The sequence below is a fragment of the Mesitornis unicolor genome, unplaced genomic scaffold (assembly GCF_000695765.1).
Source record: "Mesitornis unicolor isolate BGI_N332 unplaced genomic scaffold, ASM69576v1 scaffold18284, whole genome shotgun sequence".
Classification (NCBI taxonomy): domain Eukaryota; kingdom Metazoa; phylum Chordata; class Aves; order Mesitornithiformes; family Mesitornithidae; genus Mesitornis; species Mesitornis unicolor.
This window is the reverse complement of record NW_010179674.1, coordinates 25,260-48,234: the sequence shown is the minus strand read 5'-3', so window position 1 is coordinate 48,234 and position 22,975 is coordinate 25,260. Positions and strand designations below refer to the sequence as shown.

General features: G+C 40.6%; 1 protein-coding gene across 1 annotated transcript in view; it reads right to left on the bottom strand.

Annotated features, from left to right (window-relative positions):
• Positions 1 to 5,438: 5,438 nt before the first annotated feature.
• TGS1 (trimethylguanosine synthase 1) overlaps positions 5,439 to 22,975 on the bottom strand; it is a 23,459-nt gene continuing 5,922 nt past the window's right edge. The window contains 9 exon segments of the mRNA XM_010182870.1: positions 5,439 to 5,722; positions 14,032 to 14,110; positions 15,129 to 15,345; positions 16,684 to 16,827; positions 17,777 to 17,950; positions 18,870 to 19,212; positions 20,651 to 20,822; positions 21,289 to 21,375; positions 22,315 to 22,432. Coding sequence (XP_010181172.1) covers positions 5,606 to 5,722; positions 14,032 to 14,110; positions 15,129 to 15,345; positions 16,684 to 16,827; positions 17,777 to 17,950; positions 18,870 to 19,212; positions 20,651 to 20,822; positions 21,289 to 21,375; positions 22,315 to 22,432 — 1,451 coding nt within the window. The 3' untranslated portion in view covers positions 5,439 to 5,605.

Here is a 22,975-nt window from a genome sequence, read left to right as displayed (position 1 = left end):
ATGAAGTCAGACTTTTTCTTTCTTCAATTTATTTATAATAAATGCCCTTAGTTCTTTAAACAAAGCTGATAAATCTGAGCAGCAGCAGAAACAAGCAGCATAGTCAGTCCCAACTGCTGAAAGGTAATCTCAGCCTCTCTTCATCTCTGTGCCTCAGGCCAAAACATGAGGTGGACCTGCCTACGAAGCAATTGCAAAATAGTTACATTTCGGACATTCTTATCTGATTTCTGAACTATAATAATGCATCCAGGTCTTGTTTTTGTGTCAGCTGTTTTTGTTTCCTTTTTTTTTTTAACTGCAAGGACTACAGATTTATTTTTAGATGAAAGCTCTTATTTTTTTTCAGACAATGCTCTTTACAAGCTGCATAAAAAATCAAAAGACTGCCAGTAAAGTCACAAAACTTGGCAGCAAGAAGCAAAAGTGGACACAAACCGTGTCTCTTGCAGAATTGACAATCCAGGCAGCTTGGCATTCAGCTCTGCAGCATAAACACAGACTCGCTGGCCCTCCGCTCTGTCCTGCGCCAGTACCCGGCTCATTTCTGTGCCATCAGGAACACTTGCATGTAGAAGAAATCCTGCTTCACACTGCATGACCAGAAAGGTTGTTCTCAAACCTGACTCTTAACAGCACCTCTGCTAGACAGGGTTAATGAATGTCCTGGCCGGTAATTTCTATATTAGGTGAAAAACCTCCATAAGAGTAGATTTTTTTGGGAGAAATGTCTTTTCAGTATCAAAATGCAGCACTAAAAGCACTTCCCGAAGCATGGTTTCTCCCACAGCAGGAGCCGCAGCTTGGGGTTCCCCACACAGTCACCTCCTGGGGAACTCCAGCTTCCCCTTTGGGGACCATGGCTTTCCAGAAGTACAGGTGTGAGCCCGAGTCGCAGATAACATGGCAACTCCTGGCAACATCCAAATGCTCTGAGCTCTGAGGTCTGAGAGAATCCCTTGGATATGCCCAGCTGCAACTTGCACTCCCTGGAAATCATTCCCACGCTGGCATGGACATTGAGCATGGGTGGCCCCCCTGAGCAACCCTCTGGGATGATGGGCTCTGCCAGTCTGGAGTTTTCTTGAACAAAGCTGCCTGTGTTTAACCTTCCTGAGCAGACTTTCAGATCAAGTTCGCATATACCAGCAAAGCAGAGCATACTATTTGCTCCCCTGTTTGACATAATCATAGGTTGTCCTGGCACCTGGAACAATTTAATGAATACCTTAGGACGGGTTTTGCTGTCAGATCATAATACCACTTTTCCCAAAAGCTCTTGCCACTGTCACCATCGCTGGGTCCGACACCATGACAATGTGAAGAACCACCCAGAGCTTTAGGTAGCAGTGCATTGATATGATAAATGTATTTATTCAACCTGTGATAACTATGCAGAGGAGCATCCTCTCTGCTGCCCATTTTTAGGGTAGAAGACTGGGGAAAAGGTATTTCATTACTCCCAACACACCAAAGGTACATTGCGAGCCTTTACGCCTGTTTTATGCAGTGCTCAAGCTCTGGTGATGCTGTTGCTCTCCCCTAATAAACCACAGGGGTTTCACAAGAAGGTTGCAGCACAGCCTTGAGAAAAGGGAAGAAAACGAGTTGAGCTACAGAGAGACAGGAAGGATTGTGCTGTCATCAAAACCAGACTGCTTCCAGCAGCACTTTTCTTTCCTCAGTGGTCTGAGAATCTGGAAACCCTGAGCGAAGTTTTGGGTTTTCAGTGAAGCTCGTGCTACTGTGAAGCACTTTGATACTCACTCCCGTTCTGGAACATTGCGAGGTGACAAGACCTCAGAGACATACAAAAAAGGAAGAGCTCAGAAAACACATTTGCATTTGAGGCTTGTAAGAGAGTACACAAGGGGCTGATGGCAAAACCACACTCTCTGATACTCAGAGATACCCCTGTTGTGACATGTGCTAAAAAGACACTGATCCTTGGGTCTTCATATGGAGAAAGCTGGGGCTGACTCTCAGGTTGGTGGGAGGAGAAGGTAAATGGTGAGACCCTGCAGTACAGTGCAGGGGTGTTTTGCAGAGCTGTGCTGGCAGGCCAGGGAATTCCCCAGCACAGGGAAATCCTCGAGCAGAGCCCAGCCCTGTCACAGCTCCCAGGGGGCTGCTGCCCTCCCACCCCTGCCCCTGGCAACAGCCCTGCTCACAGCATTGCTCAGCCACCGCCAAAGCTGTCAGAGACACCACAGAGCCAAATGGCTTCACACTTACAGACCATGCTGAGGTAGAAACCAAATCCTGGGGTGGACAAGAATTATTTTGGGCATTTGAGGGACTTCACTTAACAGAATCCACACAGCATCACTCTTACAAGTACTTCTCTGGAGTGTGCATATGGGTAATACTCTGCCCTGATGAAGCAGGCTGGACTGCTTGAGAGCTTCTCTGACTGGCAGCTTCACTGTCTGACAGCTGAAACAGGAAAGGGTCTGAATCGATTTCAAGCTTTGCTGTAGAGCATTTATTCCTTCTCTGTTCTGTTTTCATACAGAAATCTAAAACTTCCTCACCACTGAAAATCACGTTTTTAAAGTACTCCAGACTGCACCAAGATATTCCAGTGGCAGGTTTTATGAGCATTGGAAAGTCTAAACTAGCAATGCTAAATTAGCTTACACTGCATGCTAGAATTACCCTCCTTCCTTGACATTTGGAGGTGGCAAGATTCGTGTGTGGTGGAGAGGACACTTAAAGCAAACAGTGAGTATGAGGCATATGAAAGCAGTGAGAGTAAATCAAGTGAAAATGACCCGATTTTACTGATTTGTTCAATGAGTTACTGCAAATAATTTTTTCCCTGCACTATTGATGGGGTTTCCTTCTTCTAAATGTTACCATGGTCACTGTGGTGTAACATTAATTTGCTTATATAACCCCCGAGTTGCACATACAGACCCAGATGTTATTTCAGAACCACTATACTTGGGGAAGGTTTTCTAAAACCTGTACATTAAAGCTTCATGGAACAGTGATTTTTCACCATAACACTATGAGAAGGGCACAACCCTAACTGTCCTCCCATGAAGAGGCAGTTGCTCAGCCCCACTGATGCTGCACTTCTCTTGAACCTGCAATTGGCAGGTAAATTCAGCCTCATAAAGCGCTTGTTTTAATTGCATGTTCCATTACATCTCTTCATACCATGCAACAAAAAATGAAACTGATGGGTTTGGTTTAATCTTAGATTTAATTAAGATACACCTAAAAGACCAGGACCTAAAGAGCACAGTGTAAAGTATAAAACAGTGTGTATTTATTACATTTTAGTCCAAATATTAGTTAACTTAAAAAAATATGCATTTTTTCCTATATCTTATTTTGTGGCTTAAAATCAGTAAAAGACCAAATGGCTCTAAGTACTTACTTCACAGTAACAACATAACTTCTTTGTAGCCTAACATATTATGTCCAAAATACTACTTGAGTCTCAACAGAGTACCTCTCTGGGCATGAGATGTCTGGAAATTTAACTGCATCTCAGCCCATGTCAACTATTTCTCTACAATATAAAGCAGAGTAATGCTTTACAGAAACTCACATCATGAATTAAGGCGTCCTCCATGAAGTGTTTGTTGGTTGAAATTACCAACGATGAAGTAAAACTACTTGTAGGTGTATTTTAGGCTTAACAGATTGACTGATTCACAGCCTTGGGGAACTTTACCTGTTCTGTCCAAGTGGGAAGCTGAGGGCAAACATTTATCACAACCTAGCAGAGTGTATTCTGACTTCAAGTTGTATTTAAAAAAAAAATAAATTAAAAAAGGCCATTTGTTCTTGTTGGTTAAAGCGAGGAACAGCCATGAACAAGGATATTCTTCTGCTTTTGGTGCTTCACGTGCTTGCAAAGCTCAGCAGAGACCTTTGATAAATCGTTCCTTTATACCAGCAAGTTTATTATGTTGGAAATGAATATTGGAAAGGTTAATGTTGTACCTTTTATGTTGTATTTCAGCTTCCACACTTTGGATACTGGGCACTGAACAAAATCTGACTACTGTTTTGAAGGTAAAAGTAAATTCACTGGTATTTCCCCCACAGAGCTTCCTTTTACAGAAGCAGCACCAGCAAGATCTCAAAATGCTTCCAAAGCTACTTTGTAACTTTAGGGAGGAAAAGAGGACCAAAGAATAAGACAAGAACACTTCTGTAAGCAGCAATAAGCCAAATATAGTAAAATTTTAGTGTTTAGAATACTGTGACATACACAGTATAAATTAATCTTTCATTTGGCCTCATAACTGCTTCTTGGATTTTTTTTTTGTAGCTTGTAGTGAAAATTTAACAGCATCATTAGTACTAGTACTGGATGGACAGTAAAGTTAGGAAAAAATAAGATGTCCCAAGTACTATTTTACTGCATTGCGCCAGGTTGCATATGTGTTTTTTATCATCCCATATACACACACTTTAGTCTCCTAACTGACTTGAAGAGTTGGATTTCATTCCTTATGGGGAAAAAACCATCTTCTTATTTGGTTACTCTACGTAGTTACAGAACAGAGTTTTGCTTGTCAACACTAACGCATGGTTGAGTGCTTTGTCTCTGCTGCCTTCAGCATCCTGCTGCACTCCAAGCAGAGGAGAAGCAGCTCTGATTTATTGTCTTAGAAACTATATTCCTACACTCTTACCTCAAAAACAGGCTCAAAATTGATCTTGGGTACTCACTATAAGACTATTTCAGTGAAAGTGCCATATTCATGTCCTAACTTCTTCCCTGCCTTCTTTTCTGCTTGGAGAAGTGCCCAAAGCTACTCTTTTCCCCCTAGAATTCCAAGTGGGAGTGAAGAGCCCTCACTAGGGAGAGTTGGGCTCCCTCTGCCCTCCCTGACACCTGCACAAGAATCCAAAGGGCCTCAAAAAGAGAGGGGACACACACCTCTCTGGTTACTGAGAAAAACCTCCAGTCAGGAGGTTTCTTCAAAACATCTTGGTAACAAAGAGGGCTGATAGGGAGGAAAAAAAGAAAACAAACAATAAAAACCAGCAGGTAGAGCCCCACCGCCAGCCACAAACATGCCCCGCTCTCTCCCTGCGCTGCAAGAAGCCGGAGTACTTGTTGTAAGAAACTTGTGGACATTCATCCCATAAAAAAGGTGGAAAGGTTTCCCAGTGAGCAGGAAGCTAGAGAGATGAACTGTGGTTAACCTCTGGTGGTGGACCTGACCTTCTACTCCCACCTGGATGTTCAGGTGCTTCTGTTTCTCAACCACAGAGAGCAGTTCTTGACACATGGCGGCTTTCAGGCTATTCTTTTTGACTCTCTGAATGCTCAAAACCAGAGCAAGTACAGAAGTAGCACACATGAGAGTTGCAAAGAAATCCTGAACTGGTCAGACTTGAACCTTGAAACACTGCATTTTATAAAGATCTTTTTTTTTTACAGCTCCTCTGTGATTACAACTTTGTAAAAATTATTATAAAACATTTATTGACAGTAGCAATAAACAGCACAAATTTCTGTAAACAGAACTTAAAGCGGAAAATGGCTTTAAGTCATTTTTGACCAGCCAGCTGTACAAAAGCTTAAGCAAAGCAGCAGTCAGGGAGGTTCGGTTTGGACAAATCCACACTGAATTCAGGATATGTCATGCCTTATTAGATCACCAAAATAGGCTGTTATTGTCTTCAGCTTGTTATTAAGAAAATTCTGTTCTATTTCAACTTTCCCTCCTGGCCCTGCTAAGGAAGCCACCTGAAAAACAAAAGAAGAAACACCACATCAATCGATGTACAGGTCAAGAGACAAAATCCCAAACCTTTTATTCACATGAACCACCACATAAAACATATCTTTAGCTCTGTTAATACGGGTGCCAATGTTCCTTGGTACCTAATACCTCTGGTCCTCTTTCCCTGTCTCCTGTTACTCACAGAAGTGGTTTGTGGCTTTCTTGTGACTGAGAAATCCCCCTCACGCCAAGCCATGAAAATCAGAGGACTTCAGAACTAGAGATAAATAGCCATCATTACGCACACCGTGCTGAAGTGAGAGATGCGAGGCTCTGGTTTGTGCGGCACTTGGCATTCAAGGCACCCAGCTGGGGCAAAAGCAATCTGTAAACTATGACTGGTAGGTGTCAAAAGCCCAAAAAATTTTGGGGAAAGAGTAAAATCAAATCAGGAAGCATAACGGTTGCAGTGAAGGGGACAGGGTGGAACGCAAAACTCAAACAGGCAGAGAAGTTCACAAAAAGCAGCTACAGGTTTTTGTTGTTGCTATTTCAGCCAAAAAACCCGCTGTTGCGTGCAGTATAGTCTGAGGAGTGATGAGGGCAAGGCTGTGGGCAGCTGAGTGACTGCAGGCAGGGAGAGCTCATCAGGCAGCACTGGTCCCAGCTCTCATGTTTACGATCACTGGAGTGAGAATTGCACTGTTCATGCTCTGCTGACGGAGCCCAGTGAACACCTTCAATGCTCAATGACTGCAAACAGACAATGCTTTGCAGCAGCGGACTTTGCATTTTGGACTGGAGCATGCAATACTCTCTCCTCTCCTACTTGCGATGCCTGGTACCACCCCTTTGAGGGATGATGATTTCTCACCAGGGCAGACTGCACAGATAGAAGGAAGAGAAGAACACCAAAACTGAGCGCTGATTGCCTTCTCCCCTCCCCCCTCCCCAATCATGGACCTTGAGGACATGTACTGCAGTGGACCCCTGCTGCACAACCAGGTTCTGCTGCAGGAAAACCATTTCTGTGGTCCCTTACGCAGAGACTTCCCAGGCAGATGAAATGATCCAGCTCTACAAGGCTGCAGTAAATTTTAACTGATCTTTAAACCAAGAAGTCCAAGTGGTGTCAGCAGCTGAAATGTAAAAAAGTTCAGGTTGCATTATTAACGCTTCTGAACTCCTTTGAGACTTGACTCTGTAGCGCAGGTTTAAATATAAACATGCTGAACTTCCTCTATTTTACTGTAAGTAAAAAGCCAGCCTGCTATCAAGAGGAAATGACAGACTAATCTAAATTGTACTTTGAACCTTTATTGACTTTCCCAGAAAATTACCACACTTATCTAAAGCAAGCATTTACTTTTCTGTTTTGGTTTTCTTTTTCCCTTTTCATTTTCTTTTGTTTCTGCAGACAAAAACAGAAGTGTGAGCGGTTTCTTCATCCTTCAATTTAATGGTAATAGGAAAAAAATGCCCACATTCTTGTCAAAGAGGAACCTGCCACTTAAGTAAAAAAGCAGAAGCTGGCTGACTTTATAAATAGCACAAGATCTGAAATTGGCAAGTGATCAGGAATGTTAATTTTACAACTTATCTTACTTGAAATCCTAAAAGCAGTTAACATTGTGGGTCGATCTGTATTCTTTTCTAGGAAGACGTTAAGTTTGTACTTTTAATTTATTACATACAAAAGCTGGAATGTCCCTTCCAAGAAGTGTTAGAGGCTTTGTACTTTATAGCTAACGCTGTTTAAGTATTCCAAAATATTAAGTGGATTAGTCAACTTAGTATAAGAATATTGAAATTACTGTCTTGGAGTTACGTACTCCTGGCTTTCAGGGCACAATTTGTGTCATAACATATCTAAGTTTGACTAATGCATTGATATCAAACGTGTTTACTAAATATTTCTCTTAGAAGACCAAGTAAAGCAAAATGCTTCACTGGTAACACAAGCAAATGCTGCTCCTCTGCAGAGAGGTGGCATCCACCAAAGGCCACCTGAGAAGTTACATACACTGTGTCTAACTTTCAAGTCTCCAAGTGTTAAATCCAGGATACCCAAGACTAATTTAAAATGACTACCAAAAGTATTTGATAAACCCAACAGTGACAAAAATGTAATGAGCACACAGGCATAAGCTCCACAGGGACGGATCCGGCACCATACGCTCCTTAACCCCTCCCAATATTCAGAGGGGAGAAACGCAAATCCTCTGCAGTGATGCTATTTGTAAATCGCTGGAGGTTGCAAATTTAATTACGTAGGAGCTGCCAAGTTTTCCTTGGAAGGGCTCAGTCAACCCTGACGGCGTAACGAGGGAAAGCGGCCACACACCAAGCTCCAGAAAGGTGCCAACTTGGCGGAGGGATGCCCTCTAAAAATAACAGCAGATGGCGGAACGACACTTAGAGAAAAACAAAGGTGCTTATCTATTTTTAGAAATACCGACACGCGTCGCCTATTTTTGCAGTGAACTACAAGGGTGAGTACGGAAAGGCATCTTAATTTCTTTTAAAAAAATTGAACTAGTCCAAAATTTATTTTGAATTTTCCTGTGCAAATACGATGATTCCCTGTTGGCAACTCTCCTCATCCTGGTTTGTTCATACCCATGTACCCAGGGAGGCAGATATTGTCTCCTGTGCTGTGCTGGGTGATGCTGCACATGCCACGTGCCTCTCTGGGAGGAGGCGAAGGATGCAGCTTTGGTTAACACCTCCCTGCATCCCTCACCTCTTACTCTCCAAAAAAGTTTCCGGGGTATGAGACATACAAGCTTTTTGCCTTAATAACCAGTCATATAAGGACACTGTGACTCATTTCATTTTACATGACACCAATAAAAATGGCGAAAAGAACCCCCCAACACAAAGGCTAGGGGCAAAAAAAATAAATCCCAACTTATTTGAAAAAAAAGGCAATGGCATTCTTTACAGCAATTGTAATACAACAAAATGCCCTCAGGCAGCATTTTAAAAAAAAAATTTACACGTCCACAGGTGAATTATACCACGGCCACAGTGGTGCCGCCACCCTTTGACAGGCTAGAGATTGATTTATTTTCTAAACTTGAGGCGAGCAAGCTACATGTCTGCATTCAAGTATTATGAACTTCAGGAAGATTGAAATCCAGAAGCACTGCTCTGGCTTGGTGTATGCTGGGGCTATCTTCTGGCTTTATCTTTCATCAGGACAGAGAACACAGGCAAGTTTAAAGCAGGCTGCTTAAAAGCTGCTGTTATTAACATGATGGTTACAGCTGAAGTGTATGCAACTATGGTCACTTCAAAATGATCAGCCTGCAAAAATACATCAACCCACAGCATTTTACCTGCCAAATCCCATTATACTCAAGCATGTTAAAAATACAATCAAATTAACCCAAGATCATCTCCTGGCCTCTCACTCCCTGCTTTGCTCCTTGTTATATTTACTTCTAAATAAACAAGACATTGCTTGACAGGTCTGTCATAGTTTATACAGTTGCTCTATCACTCAATGCCTCCTTCCCACTTGGGCAAGGGGGTCAGGAAAAGGAAAGGAGATTCATGGGTTAAAAGAGAAATAGATACTATTAAATAAATAAAAAATAAATAAATAAAATATTACAATTATAAAATACACAGAGTTATACTCAACCAATATTGTGGGAGAGCAGGCCTCAGGATTAGGATGGTAAACAAGTCCCTCTTGAGATGTCAGCCACGGAAGAGGGAGCCAGAGGGAGGGGAAGAGAAGGACCATTCCCAGCAAACTCCCCAATTTATAGTGAATGTGATGTTTATAGGATGAATAGTATTAATTCGTCACTTTGGGGTCGACTCCCCTAGGTTTTTGCTTCCCCCGGCCTCTGCACATATTTATCTCAAGACAACAGAAATCCTTGAGCACTATGGCAACCAGCATACCAGTATTAGCTGAAACCTGCTCATGTCTCACAACATACGAGGTCACCAACATTTTAGGCTCAAGAGTTTACCGGTGGGAGCCATCATGCAGCCTAACTCCATTCTGTCCAGCAGTGAGAGAAGAAATACCTCAACACCTGCACTCACACGGCTTATGAGAAGTCAGGAGCATCACCACATCAGCATGTGAGCACTTGGGAGGGTGTATTTTTGTATCTTACATAGCTGAATGTGCCTTGCGCAATGAGGTGAAAAGAAGCTATCCCACCATTAGGAAAAAGCTCTTACAACAACAGATCCCAGGTTTATATCCTCCTTTGCTGCAAATATTAAGACACAGAAGCATCATCTGGTATAACAAATGGTCTGTGCAGGAGATGGGGCTACTTGGGATGGGTCCTGGTCCCCAAGGTGAACATACACTTTCCACTCTGCACAATGAGGCAGAGCACAGCTTCATGGACAACATTTAATCATTCTTCCTTCTTAAGTCACTTGTGGAGGTCTTGGTCACATTTTATTGGAGTATTAAGACCTAAATGTAGGATCTCCTGCAGATATCACCTTTCCTCCCCTTGCTCTGGTGGAAATGAATCAGCCAAAATGAGGAAGGATGCTGTGGGAGGTTGCGCATCCCCTGGCTGCAGGTCCCCCGCTCCCACTAGAGTCAATCAAAAGCAGAGCAGGGGGAAGAAATTTATTTTCATCCAAATTTTGCCAAGGCATGCATAGTCTCTTTTCTTAATTTATTTTAAATAATATCAGCTTAAATTACTACCATTAATTCTTCTCATAGAAGGCAAGAACAGCTTTCAACTACCCAAGTATTCATCAAGTGTTTTCACTCCATTTTTCTGAAACACAATTTTGATTTAAATATGCAAGCCTACTTGAAACAGTGATTTCTAATTCTTCCCTTCTTGGTGGGAATTCTAAGAAGGTCAGACCTTTTGGGTTGTTTTTCAGAAACACCACAGGCAGCAAAATGCACGTTCAGCCCCCCAGAACTGAAGCAGTATTAATACACTTCTAACTGGTATCTGCCCCCTTTTTTTTTTTTTAATGTAAGGTATGTGAAAAAACCTGAAAGACTCAGATGTAAAGATGTGGCAGAGATGGGTATCAACAAGGGTGTCATACATATGAACTGCATAAAAGGCACTATTAATAAAACTATATTTTTGATGTACACCTCCATATATATCTATCTATCTATATATAAAATGGTTCCCTATTTTTGATGTACACCTCCATATATATCTATATATAAAATGGTTCCTAGTTATTTCTTACCTAGAAAAAGCATATTTGAAAGACTGAATAGACCTAAAAATGGATCTGTACACATAAATTTTGTAACAAGTACATGCTTGTAAATGAGGAGGTTTGATGCAATTAAGGGAAATGTTTCCCATTTCTTGTTAATGCACCAACCTCTTTCCTTTGGTTCGCTGCTCCCTCTCGAGGCAGAAGCTCAGAAGTTCGTTTCTCCTCTTCCACTTAAAACTATGAATTTTGTAAGGGAATTCAGCCCAGGAGCCCCCCCCGTTTTCTCCTGGAGACTAGCACACAAAAAAGGCTATGCCTGCAGAATTAATAAGCAGCTTCTGCAATAAAATCATGTGGAACAAGGTTAGATGTCTTGTTGACCAACAAGGTAATGAACACTAAGTCCTCCAACTACACAGCTAGGTCAAGGTCAGCTACCACCTGCTCTCACACTAGCAGCAGCTCTGCTATTGCATGTTAGCTAACTAACGTGTTTTCCACTAAATCCGCGCTAACTAAAAGCTAAAGAGTGTTCTTAATTGTAAGGCTGCTTCCAACTGCTGGGCATTTATTCCCATTTGTGCTCAAGATCCACTGTCAGTCAGACAAGCAGTCAGTATAAACACCTTCAGGGAGGTGTGCAGTGGCAGTTAAGGCAGTTTATAAATCAATTTTAATTGACAAAGCTCACAAGCACAGCTTGCTTGTAGATTCAAGCCAGCCAATGATAAGCAAGAGGCAGAGTACTTAAGTTTTAAAGACTGACGCCTTTCACATTAAGCACGTTAGATCACCTATTCTAGGAGCTAAGCGATCTCTGAAAGCTTCACATATGTGTCTGAGCATACAGAGTTTATTTTTGAGTACACAAAAGAGGGAAATCTTACACACCTGAGCTTTGTTATCACAAATCAAACTTTAAAAGTTTCCATTCAAATTTAAGGCATCAGATAATCCGTTCAACAAATATTGCCCTAAGTTATTCTGTTTTCAGGTATTAATCTCCTGCAAAAAATGTTTTAAGATTTACTTAATCAGGCCTTTATAGCCCTTTAGAGTTTATGGACTACATTCACAAGAATAGATAACATCACTGCACACTAGCAGTGGTGTCCACACACCCTTGTCAAGGCAGTTGTCAGGACAGAAGCCTCTTTATCTGGTCCATGAGAAAAGTAAGATGGATCACAACTGTGGGCAAAACAGAGAAGAAAACTGTCCAAACTAACCATTAAGGAACTTCAATGATAAATCTTTATTTGCTCTGGAGACTCACAACCCTGGAAGTGTAGTGGCAATAAATTAATAAGCTTAATTCTGAAATACAGCCAGAGATAATAGCAGCCAAACCCATAAATGGTCTCCTATGGACCAGAGTACCCACTAAGGTCACATTTGGGATGATCATGTTCAACCCACCTCTGTCCATGCAGGATTAAGAATATGTTTCCCTAAGCAGCAGGCTAGATTCACATTCTCTTCCCCTGCTCTCAGATCACCAACCTTTAGTTCTTTTTGCTTATACCGGCACAACCCTAGAGAAAGAAATAAAGAGCTGATTTCTTATAACCTGATGACTGAACTCAATGCAGGCCACCAGCCATGTGCTTTTAACAACTCAGCTGTGACCACAAAGCCGTATTTTTTAAAAACAGCAGTTACTCCTCAGCCATTTGTGAAATGGCAAACCCGCTGATGTACACCAAGGAACACTTAAGAGCACGACAACAACGTTCAGAGCCAGCTGGACCAAGATGTGGAGGTGGCAAGATACCTAACCCAGAGGTGCTGCGCTCTTCAGTAGGAATAGGTGCAGGCCTGTGGAGAGTAGTCTTAGATACCTTTGTGAGAAAGTAAGTGAAATACAGGTAATAGAATCACAGAATGGTTTGGGTTGGAAGGGACCATGTAAAGATCATTCAGTTCCAATCCCTCTGCATGGGCAGGGACATCTCCCACCAGACCAGGCTGCTCAAAGCTCTGTCCAACCTGGCCTTGAACACATCCAGAGAGAGGGCATCTACAACTTCCTTGGGCAACCTATGCCAATGTCTCACCACCTTCACAGTAAAGGATTTCTTCCTAATATCTAATCTAAATCTACCCTCTTTTAGTTTAAAACCATTAGCCCTCATCTTATCATTATCCTCTCTGATAAAGATTCCCTCCTCATCTTTCCTCTAGGCCCCCTTTAAGTACTGTAACACTGCTATAAGGTCTCTCCAGAGCCTCCTCTTTTCCAGGCTGAACAACCTCAACTCTCTCATCATCTCAAAGACAATCCCAGTAACAAGTGCTCATGAGTTTTTCATTGTGGGAAAAAAACATTTGATCAAATGCAGTAGTTAGAAGTTGAAACTAGAGAAACTTTGCCTAAAATTAAGATTCACAAGCCACTTTGACACTTCACCAGCCTGAAATGCAAGATGCAACTGAATGACCTGCCATCCAGACAGTGCTGTGCATAGCATAGCACAGGCTCACAGTGTGCTGATACTCAGGCCATGTGAATTTCAGCCTAATTCTCAAGTCAGCTGTTTGTCATAAACAATTCCTCAAACCAGATGTTGAGATCTTGCCTGCTCCAAGTCATACATAGCTTTTGGAAAAACAGAAAATAATCCTGGGAAGTTCTGCAGCATGATACAGGTGAGAAGAATGTCTCACTGCTCCCTTCTTTGCAAAAAATCTACAAGACATAATTAGCATAGAAAATATACAGAGGAAACTAAACCAGACACTCAAGGGAATTGTTATAGTCATCTAAATACTTAAAAAAAAATAAATCTAACAAAAATCTCTCATACCAAAAACCCCACACTGGTGAAACAAATTATGTGTTTATCAGGTCAGTGATGCATCTAAATATCTAATCACTGCAATGCAAGCAGCCCATATGGAACCACACACTTTGTGGATAGCATCAGTACCACCTCTGGTGGCATGACATTTGTCTCTGATCTACTTATCAGTGACATTTCTAAATATATGCACTGCAAACACAGAAATCACTTAATATAAGGTTCAAACTTCAAACATGAAAACCCCATATTCAGCTGAACAGACTTACGTTTATACTTACAATACCTGTGTTTCAAACCAGCTGAACTTTCTGAAATTACCAAAACCTTATCCAGCAACACACCTGGTCAATGTCAGCATTTCGAGGCAGAAAATACACAATATTGTTGGTGATCTTCTTAGAGAGCCTGAAAATTTCAAATGTAGAGCCAGTAAAGGAAAAAAAAAAACAAAACAACCAAGAATGGGAAGGGAGAAGTTCCTGTACATTAATTAATTTTGAAAGCATGTCCTAAATTCAATTATTATGCAATTAAATTCTAGTCTTCTGGGTGTGTGAGTTAGATACTGTTCTGAAAAGCAGAAATTAGTACTGTCTAAACACAGAAACTCTTGATTTCACCATTATTGCCCCAGAAAATATGGGGGGGAAAGTGACTTATTTTTTCAGAAAGTGTAACTGAACTGCAAAAAAAGTATTTGAGAAATTTTAATGTAGTTTATAGCTAGTACATTGGTTTGATATTTGTTTTCTAATCTATTTTGTAGAATATCTCTCAGACATAGATAAAGATTTCTTTACTCTTACAAATATGACTGCATTTTAGCTAGAAAAGGAAACAACTGAGACTGTTTTGGGGAAAAAAGTGACCACACTTCATATTGATGCAATTATTATGCTAATACCTTCCTAGCTGAATGCGTGCTTGCACCACTGTTAATAAGTTAGTATGGAATTCTATACATTATTTAAATGGATTCATATTTTGCTTGCATTCTTCTGTGATTTCCCAAGTCATAGGAAGGGTTTTTAAATAAAATTATTTTAAAAATTCAACAAAATTTCTTTAAAAATTTCTTAAACTCTTTAAAAAGGAGTTGTTTAAAAACCTCTCCTTTATAGGAGTTAAAACCACTAAATGAATGCTTTATCTTAAGAAGCTACTAAAATTATGCAAAGGATTTTTTCCTTTTAAGAATTACTATGAGTTTTTTTAAAAAATAAGTATAAATACTTAATTTTAGGTGGTCAAATTCATATAACTGTGGGAAGAGGACTAAGCAAAGGTAGCACATCTGGGACTTCAGCTGCTCTTCATATCATCCCCAGTCAGCCAACTGGACATGCCAAGCTCACCACAAGACAGGGAGGAGGAGAAAGAGAGAAAACTGATTGTAAATGACTGAAAATCACAACGACACACAACTTTGAAAGGATATCCGTCTGGGCAGATCATGGTTTGGATGTCGAAGATTTCAGCAGTGGCGTAGTCAGGCCCTCCCCAGGGTGGGCTGAGGAACACAACATCTGCTTGCAGGTCAGCAGCCAGCACCATGAAGTCTCCACACACAAATTTGATCTGATCGGCCACACCGTACACCTCGGCGTTGTTGCGCGCAAGACTGAGCTTCTCAGGATCAATATCGATAGCGATCACTGCAAATGAGAGAGAGGGCAAACACGCAGGTTAATGATGTGAGCTGTGACTGCCACCCAACCACCAAAATGACGTTTCAGAAGGAAGGTGTTCTTCTGCAGCCACCGGATAAACTCACATCTATACTTTACTGCTGTGTGATAGATGAAGACTTTGGTTTTGTAGGTCACGGTAGGCATGAAGCTAAAGTTCCTCAAAGGGGAAAGACCTGCCTCTGTGAAACAGTAGAGGTTCCACCAAAAGCAGAACTGCTGCATTTACAAACCAGCAAGGGAAGCCACACAGCCAAGGCTGGGAAGCCTCAACTGTTGTTGCAAAGCTGGGAAGCCTTATCTTTCGGGAGTCATACATCTACTACCATGACAATTCACCTCAGCTCAAGTAGTGGACAGGTAAGGCTGTCCAACTGAGAGAGGGAGGAAGTCCTCTTCGCTTTCATCTTGGCAGGAGCCTGACAGTTTAAACAGTGTCAGTTAGAAACTCAGTCTTCTCCTTTGTGGAATATCAGCCACATTTATCCTGTGGCTGATCACACTGTACTGAAAACTGAGTTTACAAGCACAGCCAGCACAGCGCAAGGTACGATACAAGGGCAGTACATAATCATACAAATAAAAATTTAGCCAGGAAATACAAAAAGCTAAGTGAATTTTAGAAAATATTTATAGAAGGGATCATAGCCTAACAAATTCAATGAAGGACATGCTACCATTTGTCTTGCTCCAAAATTACTCAGAAGCATCAGATGAGCTGGTATTTTACCTGTGTTTGATAAACAGAGTAGTGCCAAGTTGTCAATGTTTCTACAGAAAGCACTCTCATGGTTCCCTGCAGTGTCATCAGCTGGCAACAGGAACTTACACTAATAGTAAGTTACCATCACTTTTATGTATTTGGTTCTTCTGCACCTGCAGGTGATCCCATACAAGTGTTTTAAATACTATTCACATGTAAGTACACAGACTTAGTGTAACAACTGGCAGAAGCTGCAGCTTTGTGGCAACTCTGCAAGTCGGCACTGCAAACAGAATTCAACCTTTACCAGCAATCTTCAGAGCACCCAACAGACTAGGATGTTACTATGTTACTGGTTACTACACCCTGTAAAAATGACTAATACAACACAAATCCAACTCTGACTTAAAATAGAAAAGCAACTTTATAAGTCCTTTCTAAAAACAGAAAGCTAATATTGTGACTCTGATGAAGCAAAAAAAAGCTTCTGTTGCTTCAGAAGCACTGAAAAAAAATAAACCAATGAACAAAGTGCATATGTAAATTTTTAGGGAAAAAGTTTGAAGAACCAAAACAATGCACTATATGCAACACTCGTTTACCTCTTTTGGAGGTCAATGCAAACTGAATAGCATTTCCTCCAACCCCACAGAAGGCATCCACTATGATATCGCAGTTGAATGACTCACTGACGCGGACAGCAATGTGCTCAGCTATTTTCTCTGGAGTGACAGAAAACCAACCCTCTGCAAGGGAAACAGAAGAAATGTGTTTTCGCCTCTTACTTCAAGGTCAAGGGTTTGTTTATGTTAAAACAACCAACCAACCCACCCCCCCTTCCACAACTGAAGGTTTAGCGTTAATCCTGACAATTTTGGCTTAGCGCATTCGACCAGGAAATACAGGCTTTGAAGACGATAAACTCTGGTCAGTCCAGTGATTTGCTAAGCAAACAAAGTCTCACTGAAGCAAACAGATATGCTTGAATCTCATGATTGCTTTGTTGAACTTGGTGCTGAGGATTCTCACTTATCAAGGATAAATCCACCAAGACAGCTACAAAACACTTTATACACCATGATTATGCTCTGTAACAAATAAAACCAGAAATATATTCTCTCCTATCTGACACATTATTATCTTTACAGCAATGTCTGGTCTGTCAAATAATCTACATGTTTCTGTGGGAGAGCATTAGAAGTGAAAGGCTTACAAAATCAACAAACTCAAGACACAGAAAAGCAGTAATCCTAATCCCTCATTTACCTATGAATTTATGACTGGGAAGTGGTTTCCATGTCAATATGGAAAAGTAACCTTGAAAGCGACTGCAGAATGTCAGAACAAAACAGAACAAAAGGAGACCCGTCAGCATATTTTGAAGTTTCATAAAATTATTTTATAAAATGTATAGAAAAATGTCATTGAGTTTCAAAAAAGTTTTGACCAAGCATAATTTGGGTACTGTATCATCTCTGGCAAATGTCAGCACTAACACAAACAGGGGTGTCCCATGCCAGAAGCTCTACTGAAGTAGAGCTCACCTGCTCACTGGGAGATGGAAGTTATCCAGAGGTACAAGCACACACTCAGTAAAGCTCCTCTTATTAGAAAATCAGTAATAAATTGCACGAAGGGCCGCAGGTTTGGGTACATCTCGCACCACCAAGTCAGCACACTTAGTACTAAACACACCTCTATCTAGTTTAATTCCCTCATCAAACCGAGAGAACAGCCGGTAGCGTTGTGCCCAGTACTTGACCAGCTCTGGATCAGCAGCAATCTCGGCAGGTATATCTCTCAGTGCAATTTTATTCCTTCTCCTCCTTTTTTTCTCCTTCTTCTTTGTGGTAATTTTTTCATCTACAACTGAAAGACACTGAAAAAGTTAACAATTACTGTTCTTGTAGGCTAGGAATGTAACTGGTAGAGTAAACAAATAAACTGCTCAAGTTTAACAACACTGCAAATGTCCTTTATAACCCTTTGCCAGATTATAAAGATTCCTGGTTTAAGTTAAAAAAGAACATCCTATATACCAAAGGAATAGTCTTCTCTGTCTGGTAGCTGTCACAGTCCTAAAAATCATAGGACATAATCCATTCTTTAAGAAGCTTAACACACTAGCCATCATCTTCAGCTGATGGCAATAAACTCTACATAGTGAGGAAACAAGTGGATCAGAGGCAAATTTAACATCCATATAGAAATTAGGAATAAAAACCAATCTAGAGAAGAGTTTTACAGTAGAAATCTAACATGACTAAGTTACTGGGAACTAAGTTATGCAGAAATCTGAATAATCCTCCAGTTTGTTTACAGTGTGATAGAAAGGTTCATATTACAGATGATTTTTTATCCTATAAAGTAATTTTAACAACACATGCTCGCCAAAGGCTAGCAATGTGCACCTGAGAACCCAAAACCTGATAGTCTGTGTATTTATCTGAAGTAAATCACTTTCACACTTACAGGGGAAAAATGGTGTGAAACGATGATGCTGGTGATCCTAGATCATGTCTAGGATCAAAAGTGACTGTTACAGATAGACAGTGACTCTTTATCTATAAGGAAATACTGTCAATGTTAAAGACAAGACCTGAGATTCTGGTGCACCAGGAATAAGCTATTGACACTAGCACAGCTCTCAGCTGGCCTCATTACCCCTTGGACCAAAGGAATCTCTTTGAATAAACAGAATAAATAGATACCACACAACGCTCTAATTTGGGAAGGCAGCATTAAGCCCACTGCCAATTCATTTCCAGTTTGCAGGAAACTGATGTACCTTGGTTGATGTCCTCTGTCTCTGCCTGGAGATAATCGGGAATATCCAGCGCGACCAGCTGCCGCCCACAGCCATGCTCCTGCCCCCCTGCACCTGGGCCATCGGAGCCGCTCGCTGCTGCATCCTGCACTTCCTCCTCAAGGTTACTCACTCCAGGCTCACCACCAGCCACGCTGGGAGAAGGTGGTTTTTGGTTTTCAGCATTCAGTGTCACAGTAGCACTTTCCTGATCCTCCGAGTAGCTGCTCACAGATGATGACTCTGCTTTACCCTGAGGGGAGGCTGTCTGGGATGTGGTTTCCTCCTCTCCAGGTTTATTAACTCGCTTTAGGAACTCTTCCACCTGTAATTGTCAAATACCACAGATGGTGCTGTTAACCACCTACCAATAGCATTAGAGTTCAAAAGCATCCGCCATGCGGGCACTCTCAACCACACATATCTTGAAAGAAGTAAAATATCGACTGTCAAAGCATTCAGGGGAGTACAGAAGTCCTTAACTCTGCTTCCTTTTTACAACAATTTGAAACAAGTTGTCTTTGGGAACTAGATACTAGCTACATGTAACAAGAGAAACTCCACAAAACTAGCTGATAAATACAGTAAATCATTCTCAAGTAATATCTGAAAAACAAAACAGTCAGACTGGTCAAGGCACAGGTCACCAAGACTACCAATTTTTAATTAACTCTCTTTCCTCTGATCTGCATTCACCGAGCTGTACACTGCCTTCTAGGTTAGCATAAAGAGGTAAAATTAACTTCATACATCAGTTGCCTCATCTCCAAGTTGTCCCAAACAGTGCACATGCTAAAGTGCTCTGCTGCACAGCAGAGACCTCAACGTTGCACTGTAACCAATGTGCAGATGCTACCTCAAACCCTTCAAACCACACACAGATGCTCACTTCTACATTTCAGTTGCTCTGAGTGGCACTAGGCCTGGGGCTGGTCCTCACCAGAAAGTCTGAAAAAACTTAGAAATTAATTTTTTTTTTTAAACACATAACTAAAGTTGCTTTTGAACTAAACTGGCTTCAGGTACAAGATGGCAATGGTCAAGCCTTTGAAGAAAAACTATAGCAGTGGGCCTGGAGTTCAATAAATATGTGCTGCCACTACCAGAAAACAAGTGTTTTGCACTCAGGTGTTAGGGAGTGCCAAGCATCCCAGAAGAAGGCAAAGTAACATGTAAAATCTGAAGTAGCAGGTTTTAAAATGACTTGACTAAGAAAAAAAAATCTAAAATGAACAAGTTTTTCTATTCATTACTAACTTCTGAATTACAAAAAAAAATAGTGAAGCATAAAGTTACAGGTGAAAATAATTTCAGGCAGAGGTACAAGCAAAAATGTTGATACAAATTAATAAGATGGAGTTGCATAAAATACACTAACTTATACAAACGTTTTTCCTCTCACTGCTGAAGCATCAGCACTAACAATGCCCTCACATGCATTTCAAAGCCAGATATAGTTTTAGTAACTACAGAAACCTTCCACCTCAAAAGGAATAATGTGCCCAGATGTTAGAAATTACTTTCACATAATTTTGCCATTAAGCTCCAATTCCTCTTGACAAATTGCCAAGAGTCCACCAATGCCTTTCCATATCCACCCTAACCTAAACACTGTTCACTTAAGCAGGAAAAAACCAAAAAATCCAAATAATAAAGAGCAGTAGGCTCACACTTGAAACATACCACCTACCAGGGGCAATTCAACAACAGCTAAGGAAGCAGATAAATCTGTGAATTACAGCAACACTAGCAATTAAACCTACCTTCTTCAAAGTTTTATTTATTTTGCAAGACATTTCAGATTCCTCTGTAAAGAAGATGTGCGTGTTTTTGCTCTTCCTCGGCTTACGCATATCCAAGAATTTGGACTTGAGTTTTGCTTTTTTTTCCAAGTATTGCACACTTCGGTGGGTGAAATCTGGAATTCCACCATACCTGGGAAACAGAAAAATTAAAAAAAATAAAATACTTAGTTGGCTGATTTCCAGTCTGAAAGCTTAAACATTAATGTTAATGTCTTCAGAAGATAATTCACACTAAATTTATGAGACATTTGCTCCACTCTTAAAACTCTCCACTCCAAACTGAGAGGACCATTCATTGTCAGTCTTGAAGCACCCCTAATTTAGGTAGCTGACCAGCCACTTAACATTTACACAACTGCAAGAACCTTATAAGTTACACTTCTGTTTCAAAGCACTTTTCTTGTTCTTTAGTTGCTGTAACTTTGCATCTCTCTCTCTAGCCAAAGGATGACAGTTTTATTAAGAGCAAAGACTAACTCTGGGAATCATCTTCAGAAGTTTAACAAAATGGGAATGGAGATGAATGGTCTACTGGAATAATAACAAAGGAGCTGACTTGCTACAAAGAAACCCCCCAGTTCCTCATAAGCAATTACTTTTGTCCTGTGCCACACTTGAAACCCAAAACAGCGCAGGTTTCCTCAGGATCTTCCACTGGGTTCTCATCCACATCCAGTTCATGGCTGGGAAAAGATGCAGATGACAAAGTTACTTACTGTAAAAAAAATTCTTATTTTACAGATACCACTAAGAAACTCATGTACTGAAAATATTTGAATGTGCACTTCAGGAAGTTCTTCCACACACTGCTGAAATAAAGCAGGGCAGGTAGCACCAGCCTATCCATATGCATGAACAAATACCTTGTATTTTTACCCAGTTCTAGGAACATAAGTCCTTCTATTTGGGTTACAATATTTTAACTATTTTGAATGATCTCTTAAAATATTTAATATCAAGGCCTACATGGAACTGATGAAGATGGCATTTTTTCACCCTATTTTCAAATTACCTTCATAATCTATTATATATTATTATCCATTATTAATGCTGTGACAACAGCAAAATATTAGAACAAAACCAAAGCCACATCATTAGCAGATAATAATTCCTTCCATCCCTTCGAGTTTGTAAATTTATTAGAGAGGAAGAGCCATGCTATAATCTTTGAGGCTATAAATTTTTTGAGAAGAAAGAAAATACTATGACAAGGAAGAGATCAGCTATTTTATGATTGCCATAGCACTAAGCACTGACAACATACAAATCAGTTACACAATACAGATTATTTACCATTGTTCTTGTATCGTTTACACTAATTAGACCTAGATAAGCAAGTTGTACTATCCTATTTAACAATCTTGTATACTTCAGTGGCACAAAAATTGTACTGCCATCTTGCACAGTCAGAGGCCATGCATTGTTTTCATAAAGCAACGCAAAAGAAAAAAAACATTCATTGCTTGTTGCCTGGTAAAGTGATAAGCAGTGATGGAAGACTATGTAGTTTTGTACTGAAGTTTTAACCCACAATCTCAGTAAAACAAACAGTTACTATAAATAAGGAGGCTTTTGGAACCAGGCTTCTTAAGAAAAAAGCCTGTCTCAATTTCATGACTTGCCTTCTCTTGACTTTGGCATGTCTGTATTCAGGAGGCTCTTCATCCTCATCTTCATCTCTGTCATGAAGCAGCAACTGTTCTTTGTCATTTGAATTCGAGCTACCTGACCCCTGTGAACCTAAAAAAGATAGATGAGAATGTATTTTCCTTCTGCATAAATTAATTCCTTATCTTCCTGTCCCCAAAGTACATTTGTAGCTAATTAGGTTGTCTTATGTACCTGAATGACAACTAAGGCACAAGTGCCAAACACGTATCTTTACCTGCCTTTGTTTGAGGGACAACATACCAACAAAAGCTTCCAGTGTTAGTTATACTGTAGAGTTAATAATCTTAAGCAGGACCAACTTCAAATTCTCTCAGCTCTCCAAGAAAAATAAAATGCCTACGGTACAAATTCAAAAGTACTTCTTCCTTGTTTGTAAATTTTGTTTCCATTTCATCAGCTATGCAAAGATATTTACATATCTTTAATAAGAGAGGATTCCAACACTCCTCTAATTTCTAGTTGGAAAGGAGATTTTCCTGTCACGTCTCCTTTCCAACTCTACGGCAGGATCAAGATGGGACCACATCTGCTTCTTCCTTCCTTAGAAAGTGACTAGCAGTGGACTCAGATTTCCCAACAAAATGAAGTCCACTTGACTGGTGCTTCATTCCT